Source organism: Pocillopora damicornis, chromosome 5, assembly GCF_964200805.1.
Source record: "Pocillopora damicornis chromosome 5, jaPocDami1.2, whole genome shotgun sequence".
Taxonomy (NCBI): Eukaryota; Metazoa; Cnidaria; class Anthozoa; order Scleractinia; family Pocilloporidae; genus Pocillopora; species Pocillopora damicornis.
Genome location: NC_142674.1, coordinates 8,106,820 through 8,133,408, shown reverse-complemented (window position 1 = coordinate 8,133,408; position 26,589 = coordinate 8,106,820). Strand labels below are relative to the sequence as shown.

Sequence of the window (26,589 nt, the reverse complement as noted above, 5' to 3'; positions counted from 1 at the left end):
TATTTTGAATAAGTATGCTCCATTCGATTATTAATACTTACATATTTCCAACCAAAGATTGCAGAGCTTCAAGCAGCCTATGACAATAGTATTGCTGAGAAGGAAACGCTGACAAAGAACATCGCACAAACTGCGGCTCGTTTGAAGAGGGCATCCAAGCTGACAACAGCTCTGGGAGATGAACAGGGACGCTGGACAGAGAATGTGGCGGTATGTCATCAATAGATAATCAGAATGTTTTCATTTAACGGTTTGTCTGTAGTAAGGCACATCCCTGTTTCACAAAGTTCGAACAGCGTTATATTTTACTTTCGAACTCAGTACACTCTTTCATAATCTGGTTTGTTCTTTGGAGAATCGCTCGCAGGGAGGTGAACTCCTCTGAGAGAGGGGTGGGGAGAAGGGTAGATTTGTCTGAACATTACTGAGCGAAATTTAATGCTTACTTCCCTTTTCAAATGTCAGGCATTTGAATTAGAGATTGGTAACGTGGTCGGAAATGTTTTCGTGGCAGCAGCTTGTGTGGCTTACTTTGGTGCGTTTACAAGTCTCTACCGCCAGGAGCTGATCTCATCTTGGATCCAACGCTGTAAAGAATTGGAAATTCCTGTGTCAGATGACTTTAGTCTCATCAATGTGCTGGCCGATCCTTTTGAAATAAGACAGTGGAATGCAGATGGGCTTCCGAGGGATTCGGTAAGTTGGGATAGGCTTCCGAAAGTAAGTCGTGATACATGCCCCAATTCAGATTTTTCCCCTGAGGTGTTGCTTAAAAAAAAGCTCGCAACATTTTTTTTGCATTTCACACTTTTTTTGTTGTCGAAGAAACAGAGAAATTTTTTTCTTACATTCTTGTTTTTTTTTACTTAATAGCTAATTTGTCAGCTTTTGTAAATTATTTTTCTTGTAGGTGTCAATCGAGAACGCCATTTTGGTGACCAGGGGCCGGCGATGGCCTTTAATGATCGATCCCCAGGATCAGGTTAGTTTCAGTAAGATTACCACAAACAAATAAATAAGCTAGCGAGCGAAGAGAAATCAGTTAGTAAGTCAGACAGACAGACAGAGAGACAGACAGACAGACTGATAGACAGACAGATAGACAGGTAGACACTTAGACAGACAGACTGACTCAGTCAAACAGGCACGGACAGACTGATTCAGACAGACAGACAGACTTGGACAGACAAACTCAGAGTAGACAGACAGACAGATTATCGGAGTCAAAACGATAAGGACAAGTATGTTTTTTGTTTTTTGACGAACTGTTTAGGCCAACCGTTGGATCCGAGCAAAAGAAGCCAAGAATGGTCTGAAAGTGATCAAGCTTACCGACCAGAACTTCTTGCGTACCCTTGAGAACTGTATCCGTATCGGGATGCCTGTGTTACTAGAGGAGGTCGGCGAGACACTGGACCCTGCTCTGGAACCAATCTTATTGAAACAGACTTTTACACAGGTAAATTGAAAAAATGTTGTCGTGACTGCCACAACCAGTCGTGTTGTAGACATAATGTTATGGTTGTCTTTTGTCATCTTCATTGTTTTCTTTTGTGATGCAGATTTTCTTTTCTCGTGTAGGGTGGACGTCTGTTGATCCGTCTGGGTGATAGTGATATTGACTATGACAAGAACTTCAAGTATGTTAATCGTTTGTTACTTTACATTTAACTAAAATATTAGAGAATAGTTTTTTGGCTTCTGTTACAATAGCTATCATCGTTAAACCATTACATTTTTCACTTTCAGGGAGATAAAAAACCTTTTTCATTCCACAAAAATAAGCTCAACAACATTGGATAAATGTGATAAAAAATTGTTAAACGTCACTCATTAATTGAAATCTGTTTTTTTTTACGTCAGGTTTTATATGACAACTAAACTGGCCAATCCTCATTATCTACCTGAAGTGTGCATCAAAGTGACCATTATTAACTTCACTGTTACTAAGTCAGGCCTTGAAGATCAGCTGCTCAGGTATTCTGACTTGTCATTGCTGGAATTTCTCGGGCTGAATGTTTGATTTTGATATAAAGCGAAATTGAACGTTCATGGTATGAGTGTTACTCGAAGCTGATTTCCGCAAATTTCCTTTGCAGTGATGTTGTTCGTCTGGAAAGACCAGATCTGGAAGATCAGAGAAATCAGCTTATTGTACGAATAAACTCCGACAAAAACCAACTTAAGGCCATCGAGGACAGAATCCTTAAACTCTTGTTTCACTCTGAAGGAAATATTCTTGATGACGAAGTGCTTATCAACACTCTCAATGAATCCAAGGTGAGAGCACACGAGTACATCACCTTCAACGACCATTATTAGACAGTTTGACAGGTTATTTATGACATCCTTTTTGCCTTATCACTAGGTCACTTCTGGTGTGATTAGCACTCGGCTAAAAGAGGCCGAGACGACTGAGGAGAAGATAACATTAGCGCGTGAGAAGTACCGCCCTGTGGCTACACGCGGCTCTGTCATGTACTTTGTGGTAGCGAGCATGGCCGAGGTGGACACTATGTACCAATACTCCCTCAAGTACTTTAAGCAGGTGTGATGTGCGCCTCGTTTTTAAGCATACGAGTAACAGCCAGTTGCGCCATTTTGGCTTTGATTGAAGAAATTTATTCTATTTATTTGTTTATTTATCTTAAAGCTGTTCAACACTTGTATCGAGAACAGCGAGAAGACAGATGACTTGGACAAGCGACTTCAAATTCTGCTCGCCAATTGCACTAGTTCTGTTTACACTAACGTCGCACGGTAAGAGTGCTACTCATTATGAAAGTTGATATGAATGGATGCGCCATTTGATAAAAAAAGTTCCTAAAAGTAGGTTGTCAGTCTCCCGCCAAGATCAACGCAAGGTTATAGCTGTCTCATTGCTCTCTGAGTTAGAGAACCGAAGAGATCACCTGACTGTGGTCGGATTCCGCTATTGGAAGCAATCAAAGGTCTCTGAGGTTTTCAGTCAGAATGGGTCAGTTGCTCCATACTGGGGTTTGAACCCTCGACCTCTTTCGCGGTTATGCGGTGTCTTTGTCTGATTACTGTCAAATTCCTGCTTTGTGTTAAAAGAAGAGCGCCGCACGTTTGATTTATTTTCAATCGTTTACGCAGAAAATTTGCAGTTTTTGTGGGTCTTAGTAACTAGCTTTCAATGCATGCCCCTTATACGATTAAAGGGACTAAACACCCACCCCTACTGCCATGGCTTTACACCAATTAATACATCCTTAACATCCTTTAAGACTTTAACATAGTCTTTGCTAGGTTGCTTTTATAGTTTAAGCTGAAATATTAATGTCTGATATGTGTTTTTTTTTTTGGCCGGCGTGCCCTTGTATTTCAGGGGTTTGTTTGAAAAAGACAAGCTTGTGTTCTCGTTCATGTTGTGTGGTGAGATCATGCGTCAAAGAGAAGACATATCAGACGACGAATGGAATTTTTTCCTCAGAGGAAGTGGAAGCTTAGACAAGGTAAGTCAGTCATAGGCACTTGTCAAAGGACACGTGTGTACGGGTCCTGCACATCTAGCATGTTAAAGAGGTTCTCGTAACACCCGCAGCATTTCTGAATCAAATTGGTTTTTTTTTTTTTTTGTATCATTTATCACAGGAACGTCCACCGAAGCCTGATATTGCTTGGCTAACAGAACAAACCTGGAACACTTGCTGTGATCTAGAGGTGCGTTTGGAATACTTTTAGACTCTACTACAAGAACTGGCTTCAGCACCGTTTCAACTTATTCGAAGCGCCCAAACAAACAGGCTAAAACATGTTACGAAATAAAAAATTACCACAGTTTACGTGAAGAAAATGAAGTTTTTTTCTGGCTAACAAGAAATCGTAAGAGTTATGTGTATACAATCATGGCTTTTGTCAAAACAAATTGAGGCTTGAACCAAATGGAGCCCATAAGCCTCCTGTCATACCGGTGTGGCGCTTTCACTTACTTAGCCATGAAGCTAAGTTAGGTCAGGTCTTAATATACCGGTGAGGATTGAAAATAAATAGCTATTCTGAATCAGTAAACATTGCAATGAAATTGACGAGATCTTTATAGCACGTGACCATCTATCTTTTTCTTTTTTTAACAGTTTGTTTCTCTTTACGCTGAATTCTCTTTTTGTTTTGTTATTTAATTGCTTTCTTTTAGGATTCCCTACCGGCCTTTGGTGGCTTGAAACAGGAAATAGTCAGCAAACCTGTCATAGTCAAGATTGGCTCGATTGAGGTAAACACTGTTTTATAATTACGCTCAATTATCTTCACACTTGTTGTTAAATAACCTTCCTGGCTCTTAAATAAACAAACCCATCAAGCCGTCAACTACCACTCTTCAATCTGTTAACCAAACCATTTACCCACTGACCCTGCAACGAGCATCTAATTTCTCCTCACAATATTACCACTGAATCAATTATCGAGGTTGCAAGAATAAAGGAAATGATCACTAACCTAAAGAAGCTATTGATTGTTCGACAACTTCTCCCAGTCAGCACCGTAGGAAATGTATAGAGAACAGTATGGAGAATATGCATACTGATGTTAGGGTGAAAAGGGTGAAAGGATCATTGTTCTTCTACGACTGAAAATATTTAAGAAGATGTGTTCTTGAATCTGGACATACGATATATTTGCACCAGATAAAGTTTTAACAGTCATACACGTTTTCCCCCTCGTATCAGGCATGCGCAAACTCTCCACTATTAACGGCGGGTAAAGAGGAAAGTGATGGTAGATCAACAGCAACAAGTGAAAGTACAGAGGCGACTGAAGAGGCAGAAGAACAATCCAGTCTGGTTGATCGCCTCTCGAGTTTTCAAAAATTGGTATTTATCAAAGCATTCAGGGAGGAGAAGGTAAATGTCTTTTTTGTGTGTGTTGCAGAAAAAAAATCCAACCCTGAAATTGTTGAAACGTTTTACTGTTCCCTCTTGTCAAGATTGTGGACGGCAAAATTTGAAACGCATTTAAAGTAAAGCATTGAGGGGGAAGTGGGGTGTTTCAGCTACACATGATAAGGTTTTTCTTTTACCACATTGCTTATAGGAGAAGCATGCTCTGAAAACCATGTTTAAAATTATGTATAGCAATTTACTACTTTCTCTTGGTATCCCTAAACTTGATCAGTGTCAATTTTCCTATGTACTATTCAATGTTGGAGATGTAAATGTACGGTGTCTGCAGCATTCTCCTCCTTCGTTGAGTGTCGCGTCAACAACAAATTTCGTTTTTCGCTGCTAAGATGAGAGGCAGCGCCATGGAGAGTTAGTTTTAATGACAACTTTTCACATTGTGTTTCATTATTCCGCAGGTGGTGTTTGCTGCCGTGGATTTCGTTTGTGAGAACCTGGGCAAGACATTTGTGGAGAGTCCGTCCATAGACCTTAATACTCTATATTCTGACGTAGGGCCAACCACGCCTCTCATATTCATTCTTTCCACTGGCTCCGATCCAATGAACGCCTTCCTCAGATTCGCCAGAGACATGAGTTACAGCGAGAGGTAAAATCGAATTGCTTCGTTACGGCATATTTGTACATCTGTTCCGGTTTATTGCTTCAGCAATTCAAATGGTTTACAAGTGACTGACTATGAATGATCTCTAAGGGATGACACAAAAGGGTTTTACAAGGTTAGCCTCTACTATTAATAAACATATTTGTGCACTTTCTATCTAGGATACAGGCGATCTCGTTGGGTCAAGGACAAGGGCCCGTAGCAGAGAAAATGATCGCTAATGCAACCAAGACAGGAGACTGGATCTTCCTTCAGGTAAGAGTTTTTTTTTTTACCAGGCGTGACTTGATCAGTTAATCTCGGTCTGGTTGTGAGAACAAAAGCAGATCCAAAAAAGCTCACTCTATTTCCAAGTTCTCCCCCTACAATTCTCCTGCAAGTGTGTTTTGTCTTGCTTGAAGTTTTTATTTGTTTTGTTCTCTTATTATACTTGTCGTTTCATTTTTCTAGAATTGTCATCTCGCCGCCTCCTGGATGTTGGCAATGGAAACCCTTATAAAGAATCTATCGTCACCAGAAGCGGAAGTGCACGAGGACTTCCGGTTGTTCTTGAGCTCCATGCCAACAAAAAGTTTTCCAGTAACGGTTTTACAAAACAGTGTCAAAGTGACGAATGAGCCTCCAAAAGGACTCAGAGCCAATGCTAAGAGAGCATTTGGAGAACTCAGCTCTGACTCTTTTGAAAACCATAGTAAGAGCTACCTCCTATCTTTTCGTTATTGAGACTGTCGCGCAACACTTTTTTCTGACAGAATAGCGTGACTAATCAAAAACTATTGAATAAAAATCTTAATAATACTGCTTTTGACTAAATATACTAATCTACTAATATACTAATATACTATATCTTCATTTTAAAACACACCATAACTCCTTTAAGCTTTTACTGCTGAGGGTGACAAGCACCTAATTTCTCCTGATAGTATCACCCTTGAATCAAACATGAAGGTCATGAGAATAACGACAATGATCACTAACTTTAGAAGCTCTTGATCGTTAAAAAAATTCCTCCCTTTTAGTACCAAAAAGAAATTTGTAGATGACAGCGTGGAAAATATGCATATTTACGTTTGGGTGTAGCTTACATGCATGCTGAAAGGTTCTTTCTTGTGATCTGCATAAAGTGTTTTTCTCCAGTTCAGGTGTTTAATAAGTATGTTAAAATCAATAATTTCTTAGTCTACGTAATCAGCCATCCTGCTCATTCTTCGAATTTGCGCAGACAAAAATTAAATGGCTCAGCGCTGGCCAGTTACATTTTACTCAGTTGTTCAACCTTGCTGTGCCCGTTTCACATCACTTCACGCAAATTGCACTGTTGTAAACTACTCAGAGGTTCTCTGTTAATTTCATGCTACTTAACAGGGCTTTCTTGTGTCTTTTTCTCCTGAGTGATGTGTGGCCTTGTCTTTAAATACGATTTCTTTTAACCCGTAGTTCTCGGCGTAACATGGCGGAAGCTGGTGTTTGGAATTTGTTTCTTTCATGCCATCATTCAGGAACGGAAGAAGTTTGGTCCACTCGGTTGGAACATCAAGGTTAGTGTTATATTCGTCTCTTAAACTAGTAAGCGACTGGATGCTGAATTTTGAATTGATTTTTTTCTGTTTTTAATGCAAATATCCTCACAAAAATGGGATATATCATTCGAGATACACAAACTGTAGGTTCCTTATGAGCGCTACTATACAAGGGACTCTTCAGATGTGAAACAGTTTGGATGCCTTCTTTCAGTTTTGCAAGTCCGTTTTTCTTCGTAAAAGAAAATTAAGAGATAGACTCCTTACAGATTTTTGAATCTAAAGTCTTAAATGTTAAATCCTAAAAGTTGCTAACGTATCAAATTTCTTTGTGTTTTTTTTTTATTCGTTTCTGTTTTTGTGAATTTGATAAAGATTTCAGTGGTAGAATATTAGTATTTGAAGCACATTTATATGTGTTTCTAGTATTCTTTAAGTACATGTTTAGTTTGTTACGCTACTTGATAATTTTTATTGTCAAAACTTTCATCGCTAGTATGAGTTTAACGACTCTGATCGTGAATCAGCGCTGGACAATTTAAAGATGTTCTTAGCAGAAGGACAGATTCCATGGGATGCACTTACTTTTATCACAGGAGAGGTGACGTGTTAATGACTTATCTCGATAGATAGCTTGTGGACTGAAATTCGTACATAACAGCTTGAAGAGTATCAGTAAGGAGAGGGACAGGGGAGAGGAGGGGAGGGGAGGGGCGGGAAGGGAAGTGAAGGACGTTTTTTCTTTCCTCTTTTCCTCGTGCTGTCGTCGTCACTTTCCTGACTACAAAATAGCACTCGCTTGCCAACAAGCCTCTTTCGTAGTGTGGCTATTAGCCTGTTTGCCTCGTTCGTGTTGTCTTAATATACCATGGATTTAGAGAGCGCACTTCATCTAAGAATAGTTAACCCTTTCTCTCCCAGATCTCTTTAGTAATTCTCCCTACTGTCTGCCATACAATTCTTTTGATGTTTGTTCGGAGAATTTGGTATTTGATCAACCAATAATCCCGTAATAGACAATTTCTTTATTCTCATCACTTATATGAGTGACACTGTAATGATATTGTAAGGATAAATTCTGTTATGGTCAATCATGGGAGTTTAAGGGTTAAATACGCCAAGTATTACTATATCCATCCTTTTGCCCACCAGTAGTTATGGAAACTTGACAAGGTGGCTTTGATTTATTCACAGATAACCTATGGAGGCCGAGTCACTGATGCTTGGGATCAACGGTGTTTGACCACAATCCTCGGAAGATTCTTTGCACCAGCAATATTGGAAGATGGGTACAAATTTTCTGAATCAGGTACTACAAGACAGCATAACACCGATCGTGAATCGTGTTATGATGATGTGAAGAAGTTACTTCTGGCAATTCATAAGCCATACGGCCTAGGTGTTATGAGATATATCATAATAAGATCTGAAAACGAATCTTTGGTACGCTGAGCTTCTCTCATGTTACATGATGACTGACCATTATACCCTTTCATGTATGATATCATCAGGTATCTACTTCCCACCCGGATTTGACGGTTTACCGGAGTACAAAGATTACATTGACAGTCTTCCCATCGCTGATGAACCTGAAGTGTTTGGAATGCACAACAATGCGAATATCGCTTTCCAGGTAAGAACAAAGTTTATTTTTTGATTTAGCCTCCTGCATTTTCTCGAGTAGCTTAAGACGTAGAAGTCCATATCAGAAATTGTTGCGTCCAGGTAAGAACAAAGTTTATTTTTTGATTTAGCCTCCTGCATTTTCTCGAGTAGCTTAAGACGTAGAAGTCCATATCAGAAATTGTTGCGTCTTTTTGGCTCCAGGTCATGTACTTGTAAGACTAATTTAGCTTTGGACGGGTAAACTTAAACACCATTAAAAAAAAAAAAACTTACGGACAGGAGCGTAGTGGTTTAGATAGCAGAAGCTTATCTCGACCCGCAACATTGCTGCCCTTCCCTCCCCCCCCACTCCCCACTCCACCCTTGGGAGTTAAACGGGGTGGCCTGGTGTTTTAACGCAGTTCTCTCCATATCAGAGGTCTAGGTTCTATCCCTTGTGTTCTTTCAAAAGACATTTTCCTCCCACAGTGCTTCTCTTCATCCAAAGGAGTATAGAATCGGATTTTTTGATCCGTTAGGGAAGCCTGAACTTGCATCCCGGTAAGGGGTGTGAATCTCCACACGAGGGAAGAAATTATTAAAGGTTGAAGTGACTTGCATTACACATTACTCGACAGACTCAAGAGACCAATGCCCTGATTACTACAGTGTTAGAGGTACAGCCTCGTTTGGCCAGCGGAGGAAGTGGGAAAACAAGTGACGAGATTGTGTATGAACTAGCTGACAGTATTCTCTCCAAGCTGCCTGTTCTGTTGGACATGGAGAAAGCAGATAAAGCAATATTTGACGTAAGAATTCAAACTAATTAGATGTTCGTCCTACCTTGCTTTATCGTAATATGGTAGCTCAAAAAGCCATTTCGTTTTCTAACGTTTTGATATGGTATGAAGGGAGAGGAGTTCTGAAAAAAGAAAAGTAGAACTGAACCACATGTTTCTGTTTTTGTCGATGATGCTATTTACGTTGCCGTAGGCTCTTATTCTTTGCCATCTTTCCCCTGTTAATTTTCTCCTTGTTACATTTCAGACTGATGAAAAAGGTCGAGTGAACTCACTCACCACTGTGCTTGGACAGGAAGTGGATCGTTTTAACTCTCTTTTGAAAGTTATCAAGGTGAGCTAATAATTTATCTCCTTTCCGTTACTCGGGTCTATCCTTAAACAGTACTGATTGTGTGTGGAAGCCGGCGCTCGTTTGGGAGCGAGCCACACCAAGAGGTACTGTGTGTGTGTGTGTGGTTTCGGGGGTTTTAACTGGATTTAGGTTACAACTGATGTAACTGAAATGACCATTTTCTCAATATCGACTTTTCTTTTCACTTGTTGTATTAAAGGACATTTAATAGATCCATTCGGAGAGTCTCAAGCGAGTGCTAATCAAGTGTTGTATTCGTCCACTGTAAAACTTCCAAGTTTGGACATCTTGTTTGATATCTTTTTTTATTTTCAGACTTCTCTGCAGCAGCTTCAGAAAGCCATTAAGGGTTTGGTAGTAATGTCACTGGAGTTGGACAAAGTTTACACAAACTTTTTGAACAATCAGGTGAGTCAGGTTCGATTTCCCCCGTTTTCGTCCCCCTCCATCTTTTATTAATATGAATATGCATATTCTCAATGCTGTTCTTTATACATTTCCTAATGTGCTGACAACGAGAATATGTTCAACAATCAAGAGCTTTAGTTGGTGATCATTTCCTCTATTTCGTGACCTTTCTGTGTGATATAGGGGTGATACTGTTATAGAGAAATTAGGTGTTAGTCACTTTTAAGGGTAGACTTGAAGACAAAAAGACGCTTGTACTCCCATTTTGTCCTGCCTCCCACGAGTTAAGATGTCAGTCCGTTTAAGGGTGTTATGACTGTAGTTCACATAGTCTTTCCTCACATAACTGTACAATTTGTGTTTTCAAGGTTCCAACAATGTGGGCGAACGCTGCCTATCCATCATTGAAACCCCTTGGTTCGTGGGTGAAGGATTTGCTTCTCAGATGCATGTTTATTGAAGTAAGTGACCTCTTTTTATTTTTGTGAGAGCGTGTCCCAGTATTTTCAATTTAATTTTTTTAATCCGGGGTTGAACTGCGAGAAAGGTAAACTGTATGTTAATAGTTTGTTTTTTTTTTCCTAGTTCTATTTCATGAAGTTATTCAACTAAACTTTCCAGATACTAAAGTTTGGTTGAATGTCTCAATTTTACTAGCGTGTTATTTATTTCTACCCTTCTAGCAATGGATTGAACGAGGAGCACCCAAGTCGTTTTGGATCTCCGGTTTTTTCTATCCTCAGGGTGAGTGCTTTATTTCTTTCTGTACTTTTTATTTTCACTGCTCTCTGCTTTCGTCATTGAGTCGTTTTTGGCAAATCGTTACTAAAGCTGTCGCTGATGCTCCGAATGTGATTCGCTTACAAAGCGGTTTAAACGTAAGCATAATTTTTAAACGGAAGCATAATTTTAAGTGGCTTAACACCGCTCAGAGACGAATCAGCAAGTTTCCAAACATCTAAGTGTCACTCACATTGCATTAGACGATTCAGATAATTGTAGTTAAAATGTCTTTGGAATGAGCTCAAATTTTAATCGCTAACAATCTTACTGTTGTTACATGAAGAAATCAGTTCTTGATTATATTGTTTTGCCAGGTTTCCTGACCGGAACACTTCAAAACCACGCTCGCAAGTACAATCAACCAATTGACCAGCTGTCTTTCCACTATAACGTTCTGCCTCACTATCGCAGCCAAGAGGAAGTCAGCGAGGCGCGCGCTAAACTTGGCCCAGACGACACTCTACCAATGGATGAGGAGATAGAGTCTCCCGAGGACGGAGTACTGGTACACGGTTTATTCATAGACGCCGCTCGCTGGGATGATGACAAAATGATGCTGGGAGATGCCTTGGATGGCGAGATGAACCCGGTAAGTATTCGTTTTATCAATGCTGGTTGGAAAAGTTCTCTGCTCGGGGTGCAACACGTAAAAATTTATGTACTTAAACCTGCATTCCCGATGTGTTTGTATTCAGCCGTGCCCTATTCTGCACATGGAACCCCGGATGAACTACACACCAGATCCTTCGCTGTATACATCTCCACTGTACAAAACTTCTGCTCGAGCTGGTGTGCTGTCCACTACAGGTAGGCAAATACCACGAAAAAAGTATTTACTTGTACATTTGTGAAGAGGGGCTTAAAACATTGATTGAAAAACCCAATTTCTTTGCAGGTCATTCGACAAATTTTGTGGTGGCGGTATATCTTCCTACAGACCTTTCCTCAGACTTCTGGATTGAGAAGGGGACAGCTCTTTTGTGTCAGCTTAATGAATAGAAAAGCCAACATTATTTTGCATTCTTGTAAATATGATAGCAATGCTCCCGAGTTGCTTAGCGTGAATACTTTTTTCTTTGGTGTTGACAAAAAAACCTTATAGCAATGTGACTGTCAATATTTGCCAGTTCATTCATTTGTTTGTTTTTAGTCGCCATTGACTCGCTTGATGTTTCATCAAATCCCTGCGATGTAGAGTAAAGGGACTTATATTTATATTTTACGCTTGCGAGGGTTGTGTAACTTTAAAAAGTGTGGTTTTAAGCAGTCATTCGTACATTAAAAGTTTTGGAGAGAGAGAAAAAAGTATCACTCTTTTCGCTGCTCCTTCAGTTAAAGGCAAACTCAACCTCCCGCTGTGTCTTGGGTTTGGAAAACTGTTTCGATTTCTGCCAAAACCCCTTGTGTTCAGATGATGATGTGTAAACAAAGAAAAGCTCTGACTGTGAATATGTGAAAACCGTTTAAGTGAACTGCAGATTGATATGCGAGTGATCTTCGCAGCAATGAACTCAAGCTTTATTGTTACAGCTGCTTAAAGTTGCGTTCACGAATGTGGAGATCACCTCATATTAAAAGAAAAGTTCTGCATATATAAATCTCGCGCATCTGCGCGTATTCTTTCAATGAAAAAGATAGACTACGATAAAATCAGTCTGTGTTCGTTGGCCCCACGAATTGATAATTTCACCTTGTTTCCTTCGTAAAATAGATTTTTAAAACTATTGAATGCTCTTAGTACCCAGAATTAAAAAATGTGTTTTGCTTTCCATATGTAGAGGAATCAATTAGCATCAACGTAAAGGCTGTAAGTAACAGCACTTGGTTTAATCATTGTTTGTCACCGAGTGGATTCAAAGTGATCGCTCGCTCAGAATAGCGTGACAAAGAAGGTGGAACTCATATTTCTGAATATTAAATTGAGCGCACGATTTTCCATAACAGTTGACAAAACAGCGAAAGCTGGTTTTCGTTGATTCAGCTTGTTTATATTTCTCCCTAGAGAGGCGATATCTCGTGTTAAGAGGGTATGGGATTTAATTATTACCCGTCAAAGGGCTGAAAATTTAACCGATAACACAAGTATACCAAGCTCGCAAAACGAGCCTCCCCAAAATAAGCAGCTATGTTCATGTTGCGCAATTGCAGCGTAAGAGGGGAAGTCAGGCCTGAGGGTAGGAGCAATTATCAGCCATTCACCCCAACGTAAATAATTTTTACCATAATTGGAAAGCTTCTTCGGTATGAGTCTCGCGGTATCAGAGTAACGCCTCATCTGAAGGCTCTTAGAGAACCTTTAGGCAGGCATTGGCGGCGTTTAATTCCACTTTATTGTAAATGACCCTCGAAAGAGGAACACGAGCGTGAAGTACCATCCGGGATTCAGTTATATGGAATTTCGTCGTGATCGGGGCGTCCTGAGCGAATTTACAGCGGTTTGATTCCAATAGATTCGTTCGGTTGACGTCACACAGGGCTAGGCCTTTGGGAAAGGATTATATAGAGGGCGAAGCACCTGAACTTAAACCGAGCTAAACAGCTCTAAATTATCCCAAGAAACTCACACGATACAAAAGAACATCCACTTGAACAAGGTAAGTTTGGTCTAGACTACGACTGGTTGTTCCCATATAAATCCTTATATTTCAGACATTAACCAGCGCAAACATTTTGGCACATTCACGGAAGCTCATTTTGCGAGCTTGGGCTACTAGTGAATAGAGGGAGTAAGTTTCTAAAGAAACTTTGGTGCTGCGTCGGTGGGAGAGTATAACAGGTAAATAAGTGTTTAAAAGTTGAGTTGAAAACATAAATTGACCACCGTGAAGAGTTTAAAGGCTGACTTTTCGAGGGTTAGCCCTTCGTCAATCGCTCTGACGAAACATCAGCCTTTAAACTCTTCACAGTGGTCAATTTACGTTTTCAACTCAGTTGTTAACACTAAATTACCTGTTGGGCTACTAGTGCCGACAGCCGTCAAAAAGGATAGATTTTTTATCGTCAACCGTCAATATTAAACGACAAACGATTTCGAGAATCTCTCCATTTCAGCCGCTTGCTAACAACAGTTTAGATTTGGAAGAATATTTAGAGTGGTAAACCAGTTTCTAGATTTCCAAAATGTTTGTGGGTGGCACAGAGGTGAGAGCTGTGATGTAATCAGTATCTTTCTGATTTTAGAGTATTAGATTGTAAGGAGAAATTACTTATTGATAAATTCTGGTAGCGAAAGGGAAGGGAAGGGGAAAAGTTCTGTGCAAAACGAAATTTGTAACCACCAAAATTAAAGTACACACGTCTATTCTGTGACATGCATTTTGATGGGATTAAGAGATTTGTGGACTGAAGGTGATTGGACACAGGAATTTTAATCGACTGGTTTTTCAGACTGAGTTTTAAGACAGTTTCGCATTCGTCCAAAAATTATGGAAATTAAAAAAAAAATAATCTTAAATTTAGAAAAAAATGTTGAAAAAGTTAAAAGTGAATCAATTGTTCTGTTTTGTATTTTTTAGAGCTGCAATAAAAAATTTACTGCGGTTTAAATTCTTTGTGAGGTTTCCCTGCCCTCCCTACTCGTTCTTTCTGCCTTTGCTGTTCTCCATAGGGAATAACTCAATCACAACAAAAAGTACACATCCGTTTAGAAAATTTATTTTACGATAATCTATTTAGAAGTTCTAGCTCTTTTAACAAGTACTAGTTGCTTCATCTTCTGATTTTCAGTGCAACTTATTGACATGTTATTATATCATACAAGTAACAGGCCCTTAGCAAAAACACACTGATACTTACAAGAACTGCAGAAAACTAAAAAAATGTTCAAATTGATATATCTGATCAATCTCAACTATACCCTACAAAACAGCTGTTTTTTCCCTTCAATTTTAGTTTAATTAAAAATTTTTACATCCTATGCTCCTACTAAACATGTTCCTTGGCTAACTTTTCATTTCGAATTTTGGAGCCGGTTCAAATTATCCCACTGCTGTAAGCGTTTCACAAATTTAGTTTGCTTTCATTCATGGTCTATTTGTAAGGTTGTAGTTCTATCTAAGCTGGTTACCACGCAGTTATTCGAATCCTAAGTAGTTTACGACCTGAAGCGGTAGTGTTGCTGCATTCTAAATGTAAGGGTAAAACTTTTGACAAATGTTCTTGAATACATTACCAAACTTTAGTACGATGGTCCCAATTAAATCTACCCTCAGCAATCTACCACGAATTACAAATTACAATAGGACGAATGCTCACTAGGGCCCAGTTATTTAAGGGTGGGTAACGCTATCCAATGGATAAATCGCCATCCGGCGCCAGATAAGTAGTAACAAAACGTACTGTGCTATCCACCAGATAGAGATTTATTCAATGGACAGGGTTACCCACCCTATGAACAACGCGGGACCTGAGAGGCAAGTTTGTCTTCCCACCATCCGTTGTTTGTCAGTCGTCATAAAGGGTTTCTCTGGGCAGAAGCATGGCGTGACGACTCAAATAAACGATCGGATTTCTGATGGTAACGATAATTGACTCCCGAGAGAACTTAACACGAATAAATGAATGTAGAAGGTTTCTTAAGACTTTCGGTTGATGAAAATTACCGATGGTAGTTTCTTAAAGCTTTCCGATGACGAACCAAAGACTAGTTTTTGGTGAACGTTTGGTAGTTTTCTCAACCTCTTGCTGTAATTGTGTGAATACCAGGAAAAACTCTATTTTCTCCATTTCAATTATTCTAATGATTTAGATCATTTTAGGTCATTGTAGATCATTTTAGGTCATTCCTTCTTTTAGTAACTACGCAGTTTCTACAGGAAAAAGGTTTGTGATTATTGCGCTCGGTAGTTATAATCTTTATCGTTCACTGGTTAGACATTAGTCCTGATAGGAAATGAAAAACCAGTTGCCATCTGCCGTTCTGCATGTTCCTGGACACAAAGTTCCTCAATTCTGTTGCATTCATGGTGTTTGCTATGTGCCGTGCAGCGAAAAACTCTTGTATCGTTAGATTAATAAAACAGAATTGTTCTTCTTGATCAGACGTAACAGTTAGACGGTCGGGTAAACGGTGCAAAAGAACGCTGTCTTCCACTCCATGTGCTTCGTTTTCTCCAAGGATCAGCTGTCCTTCTTTGATTCCTTCAAACGCTACTCTTCCAAGTATACTGAATTGGTCTTCCACTTCTATGGGCAAATCATCTGATTCATAGTCTTTGCGACCGAAATGCCTATCGCGGAATCCTTTTGCGTGTTTAAGGTAAAACGCTTTCACTGCAATCTTGTAAACCTTTGTGAAATAGGAAGGAAAGTCAATATCAGTGGACCTGTGGAACTGCATTATTTGCCATAAACATGAGCACATCAAGAAGCTGTTCACCGGGATATAACAGAGCGAAAGTACGCTCGTGTTACTGCTGATGTGTTGCCATAGTGTTTCGGCTACTTGCTTGTCATCTCCAGCGTATTTGAAGACATATTCTTTAACTTGTTCTGATGATAACCCTAGGATTTCATAGATTTTGTCGAACTTAAGATGTGCGATGCTTGATAAAGCCCTAGGCCTCGTAGTCGTCACAACTGTAGCATCTTTAAGAAGTTTCCCGGTTACGAGCCACTGATAAAGGACTTGGAGCGGCATTTTCTTTTCAATGCTTGTGGAACGAAAAGAAGGCATGGCCATTTTTGTGTCGTATTTGAATCGGTCGAATCCTTCAAAAACTATGAGAACACGTTCCGGGTGCTGCTGGATGTATTTCCAGACCTCATCATCCAGGTGATCTGAAGGGGAATGTTCTGCGTGAGTGAGTAGTTCCCTGAGACTAAGGTCGTTTAGCGATTTGATTCTCCTGAATTTCATGAGGAAAGCAGCATCAAAATGGATTTTGGCATCAGATGTCCCTTTAAAAACTTTATCAAGTGCCCAGTCTCTGAAAAATTTCGTAAAACCAAATGTCTTGCCGATTCCGGGTCGACCAACAATCAAAACTTTTTTCTCTCTACCATCGAGGAGATCTTCCATGCTTTTCGGCCGTGACTCCTCCCGCGACCTTGTATAAACTTTGAGTTGCTCTCGTCTGTCTGGTGGAAAGTCGTACATAACCCTGTTGGGGATGACCACAAAGTTTGTGTAAATCTGATCCAGAGTCAAAAATTTAGCTCCTGCTTGTTCCCCTGGAGGACCTAAAAACGGTGATAGGAGTTCGACGAGGCGATGGGTGTCTTCTTTAATTATTTTCTTTGTTTGCGCGATGAATCGTTGAAGCTGTACAGGCTTACCATCTGACCCTAAATCTGGCTGTTGTTGGACAAAATCATTTTGCCTCTGAGGTTCTCGGTGTAACTCGAATTGGGTCGGGCGGCTTTCACGCACTCTTGACTGTCGTGAACCGTGTTCTACTCTTCCTCCTCGTTTTTTAGGTTCCTGATGCAACTTCTCATGACTGGGATTAAGATGGGATTTTAGAAACTTCGAGTTTTTTAAGAAACTCCTTTCTTTACATGCCCGTGCCAACATGTAGATGATTTCAATCAGAATGACAGCAACGAAAATTCCATTCACTGCAAGGACAGCGCGCATCCAGAAGGATTTCCTATCCGCTCGTTGATTGTGACATTCGTGAAAATTCTCTGGCGGATTGGTTTCAAAGGTTAAATAACAGTCAAACTTAGAGGAAAACTTTGTTGGATAAAGCAACTGAGTTTGTAGGACCATAAAGAGGACTTCTACAACCATTTTTGCGAATAGTTGACAGCAGTAAGCGATGAAAAGCTTCTCTCCATTTGTTGATGGGTTCTCTTGGCCAAGCGGCTGTCTCTCGGGATCACTGTTACGAGTTCTTGGCGTCAGTTGATCGATTGTAGATCTCATTAGTTTGGAGTAAATAGCACATACGATTCCAATTAGGAAGAAATTGATGAGCATGAAGCCATAGATAGGAAGACCGTATTTGTTGTACTGCTTATCGTATTTCTCGAAACATTTTTTCCGGACGAGGTCGATATTTTCACTCGTTACTCCACCACAATGGAAATCAAGCGTGGACTCGTTGTTTCCTATTTCGCCAAAAATGCCAAGGAAAATTACACCCATCACGTACCAAATTAAAACTAGGACATGACTAGATTTGTTGAAGGCTTTTGGCGCAAGTAATTCCTTGAGAAAATTCATCATTTCAAGACTCGGTTTGAATTTCCACTGTTTTCGAATGCTCTACAGCTTAAGTTGTGATCTCGGTCACTCCTTGTTTCAGAATTTAAGTTAATTTACGGACGAAAATGAAATTTTTAACTCTCGGCAAAGGTACACCTGTCTGTAATGTGTTTTCACAAGCCGTCATTTTCTCCACTTCACGAGAACCTGATATCGGAAACTGAAACAGAAAAATAAAAAGGACAGATATCAGTTGCTTGTGTCAAATTTTCATAATGCGTAAGATGCTATGAAAAGTCTTTGAAAGAGGCGCCAAAGGAACTACTACAATTATGACGAGGAATTTCACTTTCTAGGGCAAAGAGCACGTTTTAATGCCTAACAACAAAAGAAATTGTGAATTGTCATTGAAAACCTTTTGGGGCCGGTTATTTACACGAGGTCTAACCCAAACCACGGTTTCACGCAATCAGTCACTTAAGAAATGTTAGCTTTCGGCTTTCGGCCTTCTTGACACTTTTCACAAAATAAATAAAAGTAAGATAAAAGGTTCAGCTAAATTGAGGATTGTTTAGGACGCGATTTTGTCAAACAAAGGCTAAACTTGGTTTAAATACCCGGCCCATTAAGGCCACGGCTTTTTACCGAGTATGAAAGCTTCCCAATGTGACCAGGTGGCTTGAATTTTATTTTTCCAACTTAAGGGTTGCAATATGACATTTTTGTATTCGCGGAGCGTGACATAACAGCGAGGAAATAAAAGACACCCTCGTAGGAAAATGAAACCATGTACACATTTCTAACCTGCTCGTCATATACCTCTGTTGGGGTACTTTTTAGGGATTTGCATAACTAATAATAAAAAATAATTTTTTTTTCTCAGAGGACACGGTAACGAATCCTGCAATCTGATTGGCTCCTAGTGCGGTCCAGATTTTTTTTTGTGCCCACGGGCACGGTAACGCTTCCGTGAGTCACCGAGATCATGCCTAGCTTCGTTTTTAATTTCCAAAAATAAATTTTGTTTTGCCGGCTGGGCGTTATTTTCAAGCAAAGTATTTTTAAGCAAATCAAGCCGATTAATAACTTAATGTCGTGTCTTTTCTCAAATCACTTTGGTTGCCAGCAGATAGTTGTTTTCGAAATTAATTTGTGGTAGCAAATGTGTCGTTGAATGGGTTGACATGCGGCCTAAAAACAGTTTTCGAATAACTTTAATCCTTCACAAAAAAGTCACTCAGAAAGTTAAAACTGTTAGATATCTGTTGACAATTGAATTAATCGATGGAACTTTCATTCATTTAATATCTGAATTCTCTCAAAGAAGTTTTTCGTTGTGGCGAAGTTTACAGTCCTACTAAATATACACTTTCGGTAAGTCTATGCAAGACTGTTCAATTTGACGATTTGTACCGTAAATTGCACAACAAAACCGAATGAATTTGCGTTAAATTCCAGTTAGATCTTGTTAAAGTATCTCATTTGACTTCAAGTTATTTGGTGGAAAAAGAGCAGATTTGCACGCGCCATGGCAGCAAACAAACGGGCAAACTCCCACAACTTCGAAACATAATCTGAATTAACTTACAATTACTTTCCCTGCATTGTACAGAGGAATTCTTCGTTCGCTAATCATCGATGGAAGTGAATAATACTTTCCGTAAGGTCATCAGATGGTTTTGAAGAAAAAAATTGTCGTGAGAGTCATTGAACTTGAGTTTGTTTGCCAAACCAGCGCTTTTTTTCTTACATGGTATCTAATTGACAGGTGTCAGATTGTAACAGATACTTACAAAAAAAATGTTTCAACGCTAGTTTGGAAGCTTTTTAAATCACCTTTATCGCTAAGCAAATGAAAATATTTCGATGAAGTCTCTCTCTTTAATTTGCATTACCTCTATTTTAAATGCCATTCACTCGCTCAAAATTTTTTCAGTTTAAGGAAAATCTTGCCGTAATTACAGCCATAAATCATTGGGTTCATTTGGCAGGAATTTCGTGAAGTTTTAGGAAAAAATAAAAATGTTTCTCACCAGCCTAGCTCGATCCGTATTGGGAAAAACTTTGTACTCAAGACCTCGGGCACAGTTTTTCCCAATACGGATCTCCCGGCTGGCGAATAACATATATTTAACTAATAGAGAAGCCTTGACTGTACTCTCTTCTGTTGTCAAGCACGCAAGAAGCGGCTAAAGCACGAGAGAACTGTCGGGAGAAACACTCGACTACATCTCGTGTTTCTCCCCACTACTTTAGTGGCCGAATTGACGCTCATAAAAGCACGAGAATTTGTTCACATGACGATTAGAACACAAACTGGTCAAGGCGTGTGCTTTATGAATGAACGACAGCCGAATTCACAGGAATATAAAGATTGCTCGGGATGACAGTGCCGTAAAACTCGGCTGCCGAGACTGATGTAGCCTTCCAATAAACGCATCGGAAAGGGTCTCAGAACAAGCTCTTAGTTGTTCACTCGAGGGGTGGCCAATGTACTTTCTGAGGCTTGCTTCACTGCGATGACCGGAGATCGCCATGATAAGCTAGCCGTGATGGACCTCAGTATGATTGCAGTCGCTCTCATTCCGTCATGATTAGTACGAGTTTTAAATTACCGGTATGTCAGTTTGGCTATATTTTCATCAGTCCTGTTTTGTCCTGTTTTATTTTTGAACACGAAACTATATATACTACACGAGTAATAGCTGCGTTTGACTTTTTTCATCATACATAAGCTTGCTATCTAACTGCGTAAAAACCTTCAAAAGTCGGACGGTCCATTTCGTTTTCTCTTTGAGGATTCTCGTCTCTGCGCATGTTATAATAACGTCAATTACGGCGCTTGACATGTTTAAGAACCTTTGTTTAGTTCTTCTGCTGCTATTTGCCGTCTCCCTCTTTCCGAAATTTCACTTTCAATTAACGAAAAAAAGCTAGAGAAAAGTCCGGGAAATGATCAGACAAAGGTAGAATTTAGCAGTTGGCGTGACAGGTTTGGCTCTCTTGCTCTCTGTTATATTTAACAAAACGATTCCAAATTGCCGTGCATCTGTTTAACAAATAGATCACAGATGACGTCAAAATGTGGCACACGAGGCGCAGCCGAGTGTGTTAATGATCTTACACATTTTGACGTCCTCTATGATCTATTACTGAACAGACGCACGGCAACTTGGAATCTATTTGTATTATATGATAAAGAATTAAAATATACGGAAAAAAAGGTTTTAATGATGACGTCATCTATACGTCTGTCCTCCAATAGATCATAAGTGAGAACCAATCAGAATGCGTGCATAACTGAGCTTGTTATAAAAAAACTCTGATAGAACACGCTGTTCCAACCAATGACAACGCGCGTTATATCCGAACTTTACTATGAATATTCTTGTATTTTCAAATTAACAATATTCACTCTCATAATATACCTGCTTGTTCCTCTTGATTTAAAGACATGCTTACTCATCTGAACAACATTCGGCTCCTGCACATTACGGTCTGGTTGTGGTTAACCGTCCACTGTCAAAAATACGAGATTTTCACCGTCAATCGTGCTGCAAACTTGAAGTTCTAAAAAAAAAAAGAAAAACAAAAAAAGAAAAACAAAAGAAAAGGTTTTTAAGTTACCTCGAAAAGCTTTGTGAGACTCACACACTTGAATATTGAAAAATGACAACTTTGAAGAAGTCTAGGTCGATATCAACTCAAAACAACATCCAGATGAGGTCAGATGAACGTCAGATATTCTTCGGGGTTATTATTGCGTTATATTTCCTTCCGACGGGTCAAGGTAATACAATCTTCCTCAGAGATTTGCTGGCAACGAATTTTGGCTGAAAAAAGGTTTATTAACATAATTGAAAAAACTGTATCGTTTAATGAAGTGCTTTTATTCTAAAAAAAAAATAACCATATCAAATTTGATAACCACATGACGTCACCACATGGCAACCATTTCGGAAATCGAAGATTTTCCTAATCACGTCGAAATATTCGCCGTTTATTCGTTATCGCTCACCGTATGTACCAACAATTACATTGGAAATTAGAAAAAAGATAACGTTCTTTGCGCGTACTCAAGATGGTGGTCATGAAGGGGTGATAGAGGCGAAATTTTGGGCAGAGCAGTCACTGGGCAGTTGAATGAACACGTTTGATTGTGGTGTGTTCCGACTTAATCTTTACGTTTAGGTTTGTAAATAAAATTTCCGGACAAAAGAAATTATGGAACTAAACTTCAATCTATTTTCTTTTGATGCAACTGTTATAGTGATGCAAACTGCAGGATTTGATTTACGTCTAATTCAGTCGCCAACCGCCATTTTGAGGTTTCAACGATGCTTTCAATCTTTCTGTTTGTTGGATGGGCCAGTTAGCTCAAGTACAGATTTTACTTTACATGGTTGCCAGGTCAGGAAAATTCTTAAGGGAAAAAAAAGATTCTTCAAGGTAGGGGAAATTTATGATTCTCAGAGAGGTAAGGGAAAAGTGGATTTTTTTTTATCATGTCAGATACTTCGGTAGGTTTTTATAGACATGAAATGTAAAATGAATTGGGTTACCACGAATAGTAGCTCGTCTATCAAATTTCCAGATTAAATTGTAATTTAGGAAAAGCAGACAAAAAATATGCAGGATTAATTGTTAAATATCATTTCATAAAAATAAATGAGATGCAAGTGTTACGCCAAAATAATTTGGGAAGAGGATGGCTGTGGGGTTGGTTGGAGGTCATCGCTAGAGCTAATTTGGGAAATTGTAATTGAGGTGTAGCAACTATGTTGTACATACTTCTGTCTCAAAGTTAACTGAAAACATTATATATGATTTGTTATAATATTATACCATATTATGTTACTGTTTTGGATTGTCTAGTCTATTTTGGATAGTCTATTGTTTCATTTTCATAAATCCTACATACATCGTTGCAGATATTTCACAGGAGGCCCCAGTGTAGCACCTTCAAATTTCTCAAGTGGCAAAGGGCAAGACAAACACCTTTGTACTGGAGGAAAACAGACAAGATTTTCTACTTGCAGACTTTGTGGAAGGAAAGCCAAGACCTGAAATTCATGTAGAATCTTTGTATACAACTTTGAAAGACAGAGTTCAGGGGGAGGACATCAAGAATGCCACTAAATGATAGAGAATCTCCAGAGATCAGAGAAGAAATGAAACTTGTTTCTAATGAAGATGTCAAGGCTGTGCTTCAAATTAAACATAATAATTTGAATGGAAATTTTCTCTAAAAAAAAAAAAGATTTTCCTCTTTGTTTTTCATGTGTGTGAATGAACTCAAACAAGATATGAACAATGAACAGGAACTTCTATTGAGGGTGATCATGATTATGAAGTTTAGGTACAGTCACTGTAAATTTCCTTCTGCACATCTGGGTCATCATTTCCATCTTTGTTAATATTGCATGAAACTGTGTAACTACTCTGATCATGGCATTTGGTGAAAACAAAGTACTGCCTTTCATGTGATTATTTACATAATCTAATTAGATGATTTTTGACATTGCAAAAGGTGTTGATAAACAATTTTTTTTTGTACTGTTCTCCATACATATTTATCAATCAGAGTTTATATATTATCATGTTTTGATAGAAATGCAGGTTACTTCATTTTGCTGTTAATTGGGGTTCTTTCATTGAGACAAAACCTTGCTCTTGGTTTCCTCCACAAAATGTCTTACACTGGAGCTTGGACATTTTGTAGCTTAAGAATGTTTTCAATCTCTGTTGGTGTTTCTTGATGACAATTAGTTGGAGTATGACCCAGCAAGCTTGCAAGTGAAGGAGACATATCATTTCTTTGCTTTGCTGTATCAGTAATAGGTTTAATAGCTGGTTCACATTTCCTCTTGACTTATGTATTGTTGGCCCAGAATAGGTTTCAATTCGCCCCTTTCATAATCTGCCTTTGAATGGATGCAAAACAACCTAACTGGGTACAAGATGACTGGGTATAGAACAACTGTGGGTACAAAACAAAAAAACTGTGGGTACAAAATGAGTGGTAACTGGGCCATAATGCACCAACTGTTAATAAAACAGATATTTTGAATATCAAAATCCGCAATATTTGTGAACTGAAAAACTACCCATTATTCATACAAGGAAAATCTCATTTTGGAAAAAACTTTTCGGAATAAATTCTTACTGGAGTTCAGTTTCACATTGTGTTTGTTCTTTTTTTGAAATATTCAACAAATCTGTCTCAAGGTTTGAAAATACTTCTGCCAAAATCCTTGACAATAAACATCGTGATTAAAAATAAATCACTATGTATTCATCACTTTTGGTTAGGGTGTTTTCTTGTTTACATAATTAATTCTTTAAAAACTTTATAATTTTGTCTTAAATTAAGTGGGAGCATTTAATTTTCATTGCAGTGTCGTCAACTTCTTGATTTAGCATTGACAGCTCAAGAGAATAACAGGAAATCCACAAAAATTTACATCAAAGCCGAAAAAACACTCAAGATAATGATACAGTGGGTGGTGAAATAAGGCCTAGTTGAAACACCACCAAAATAAACAAAGAATATAACCTAACTGGTCTGATTCTTAATTATATGTTTGGGTCTTCTCCATAAAAGCTTACTTAAGTTATTATGAATGACCAAAAGGCCTCCTCACAACTGAATTAAGATGTAATTTGACAAAAATTTTGTCAGCACAGACACTGCTTGGTCTAGGTACCATGGTGGTACATCATGGGAAGGAAACCAAGGTATATAAGAAGGAGTGTAGCAAGTTATAGTTATCTAGACCTCTGAGTCAACCCTGGTCAGAGCTCTGTTTCTTTTAAATCAGCTTTTCTCTCTTTTTTGCCATATCAAATTCCAAAGACAAGGTCTCGGACCTCCTATACTCTGACAACCAGGGAATTGATGAAGTCTTTAGAAGGATTTTTACAGGAAATTGTTGGTACAAAATGCAAAAGAAATAGATAAAGAAGCTCAAATTCAAACTCAGTGAGCCCCACAAGTTCCAAAGGAAAGCCAACAAAGACAAATGACCATTTACAACACTGCCTGACAAAGTAAAATATGTACAGGAAGAAAGTGTGAAGTTATCTCTTCGAGCATCAGAGGCACAATTTACTCATGGACAAGTCACAGCCTGGCTAGTACATGGTGGAAAAGTATAAGACTGCTTCGATAGTTTTTTTTTCATTGGTGACAAAGCCATATATTGCAATTCTACTTGATCAGCTATGGCTAAGCAACCACCTCTTTTAATCCCAAAATGATGACAAGATCAGGCGGAAAAATCAGGGGTAGTTACTTTCGATTTTGATTATACTGATTTTCTGAAGTTGACTACACATAAGCTGCTAACTATGTCTCAAACGGTTCTGAGCTTTATCGACTTGTTTTGAATTCTGTACCCCACGCGCGATCCTCCCGCGATATTGCGCGGCGCGAGTTATAAACAACAATGGCGGTCTCAAATTAATACAATGACCAGAACAACGCCTTTTTCCACAAGCTGGCCAATTGCGATGTAAAAGGAATATTTCTTCTGAGGAGAGCTTGGAGAAAAGTAGAAGTTTCGCCAAAAGATTAATTTAGACAAAAAAAATACATCAGGAGTGCGAAGCCTTGACAAAAAGATACACTCGTGATCAACGATTTCCCAAATAAGAGAAATTAAAAAAAACAAAACAATAGAATCTGGTTCGCACAAATTTACGACACTGCGCTACAAACGGATTTCAGTATTTCCGACTGTTTGGTTGTTTGATTTCGTCAAGTTGTTGCAAAAAATTCAACCTCAGCATTCATTTGCACAACTCAGCTGCAGAAAATAGTAAAAAACTTATGTAGTTGAGTCAGGAATTGACTAAGAGAAAATACCTTTCCTCGAATAGCTCTTTGAAGTTAACAACAATCCGTACGTCGACAGATGTCGATTAAGCCCTTAACACTCTCCGAGAAGTAACATCAAAATTTGGAATAAAAGGATTTCGCGGAGTTATTACACTTCTGCCATCGACTCAAAATAAGGCGGAAAAGTCGCCAACGGTTTCATCGAACAGTAGAATAGTTCTTCCACAAATCTTGAACACGATATTGCGCTTTGTTTCGATTTAGTATGCTCCTTTTTGACTCTCTAGAAGACATCAAAGCCACAAGAATATTACCTTCACTCCTCTGCTGCGAATTCCAAAAGACAAATGGGTTATTCACTGTCTCAGACGTTGTCTTCTTCACCGACGCCACAAATGGTCCTCGCAAGAGCAGAGCTGAATAAGGAAATACTACGTCACAGGTATGCGGTCAACAACGCGAACTCAAGCGTGCGAGGTTTATAATCACGCGATAATCGCAGCGAAAGGAGCTGGCGTTTAAAACCGACGCATTTTGGTGTCATCGAATGCATTTTCCAATTTTCAGTGTTTCGAAGACGAAAATTTTACGGGTGTACAGAGTTT

At 39.0% G+C, this 26,589-nt stretch overlaps 3 protein-coding genes across 3 annotated transcripts in view; 2 read left to right on the top strand and 1 right to left on the bottom strand.

The window, feature by feature from the left end:
- The window catches only part of LOC113685274 (dynein axonemal heavy chain 6), a 52,054-nt gene extending 39,755 nt beyond the window's left edge, over positions 1 to 12,299 (top strand). The window contains exons 68-95 of the mRNA XM_089207541.1: positions 58 to 210; positions 466 to 696; positions 911 to 982; positions 1,274 to 1,459; positions 1,582 to 1,640; positions 1,864 to 1,977; positions 2,100 to 2,280; positions 2,369 to 2,548; positions 2,654 to 2,760; positions 3,350 to 3,476; positions 3,616 to 3,684; positions 4,157 to 4,234; positions 4,689 to 4,862; positions 5,318 to 5,508; positions 5,685 to 5,778; positions 5,974 to 6,214; positions 6,961 to 7,061; positions 7,540 to 7,644; positions 8,238 to 8,352; positions 8,555 to 8,676; positions 9,287 to 9,457; positions 9,696 to 9,782; positions 10,119 to 10,211; positions 10,580 to 10,672; positions 10,895 to 10,955; positions 11,309 to 11,583; positions 11,690 to 11,801; positions 11,890 to 12,299. Coding sequence (XP_089063667.1) covers positions 58 to 210; positions 466 to 696; positions 911 to 982; positions 1,274 to 1,459; positions 1,582 to 1,640; positions 1,864 to 1,977; positions 2,100 to 2,280; positions 2,369 to 2,548; positions 2,654 to 2,760; positions 3,350 to 3,476; positions 3,616 to 3,684; positions 4,157 to 4,234; positions 4,689 to 4,862; positions 5,318 to 5,508; positions 5,685 to 5,778; positions 5,974 to 6,214; positions 6,961 to 7,061; positions 7,540 to 7,644; positions 8,238 to 8,352; positions 8,555 to 8,676; positions 9,287 to 9,457; positions 9,696 to 9,782; positions 10,119 to 10,211; positions 10,580 to 10,672; positions 10,895 to 10,955; positions 11,309 to 11,583; positions 11,690 to 11,801; positions 11,890 to 11,993 — 3,696 coding nt within the window. The 3' untranslated portion in view covers positions 11,994 to 12,299. The remainder of the gene's footprint in view (positions 1 to 57; positions 211 to 465; positions 697 to 910; positions 983 to 1,273; positions 1,460 to 1,581; positions 1,641 to 1,863; positions 1,978 to 2,099; positions 2,281 to 2,368; positions 2,549 to 2,653; positions 2,761 to 3,349; positions 3,477 to 3,615; positions 3,685 to 4,156; positions 4,235 to 4,688; positions 4,863 to 5,317; positions 5,509 to 5,684; positions 5,779 to 5,973; positions 6,215 to 6,960; positions 7,062 to 7,539; positions 7,645 to 8,237; positions 8,353 to 8,554; positions 8,677 to 9,286; positions 9,458 to 9,695; positions 9,783 to 10,118; positions 10,212 to 10,579; positions 10,673 to 10,894; positions 10,956 to 11,308; positions 11,584 to 11,689; positions 11,802 to 11,889) is intronic.
- A 2,333-nt stretch (positions 12,300 to 14,632) lies between these two features.
- LOC113685275 (uncharacterized) lies at positions 14,633 to 26,442 on the bottom strand. Its single transcript, XM_027202763.2, has 3 exons — positions 26,299 to 26,442; positions 21,573 to 21,714; positions 14,633 to 18,364 (listed from the first exon to the last, which is right to left on the bottom strand). The coding sequence occupies exon 3, from the start codon at positions 18,163 to 18,165 to the stop codon at positions 15,856 to 15,858; it is 2,310 nt and encodes a 769-aa protein (XP_027058564.2). The 5' UTR covers positions 18,166 to 18,364; positions 21,573 to 21,714; positions 26,299 to 26,442; the 3' UTR covers positions 14,633 to 15,855.
- LOC149044973 (uncharacterized) lies at positions 22,078 to 23,704 on the top strand. The gene is made up of 3 exons (XM_089207561.1): positions 22,078 to 22,306; positions 22,415 to 22,593; positions 23,076 to 23,704. Exons 1-3 carry the CDS (start codon positions 22,288 to 22,290, stop codon positions 23,220 to 23,222), a joined length of 345 nt encoding a protein of 114 aa, XP_089063687.1. The 5' UTR covers positions 22,078 to 22,287; the 3' UTR covers positions 23,223 to 23,704.
- Positions 26,443 to 26,589: the final 147 nt, after the last annotated feature.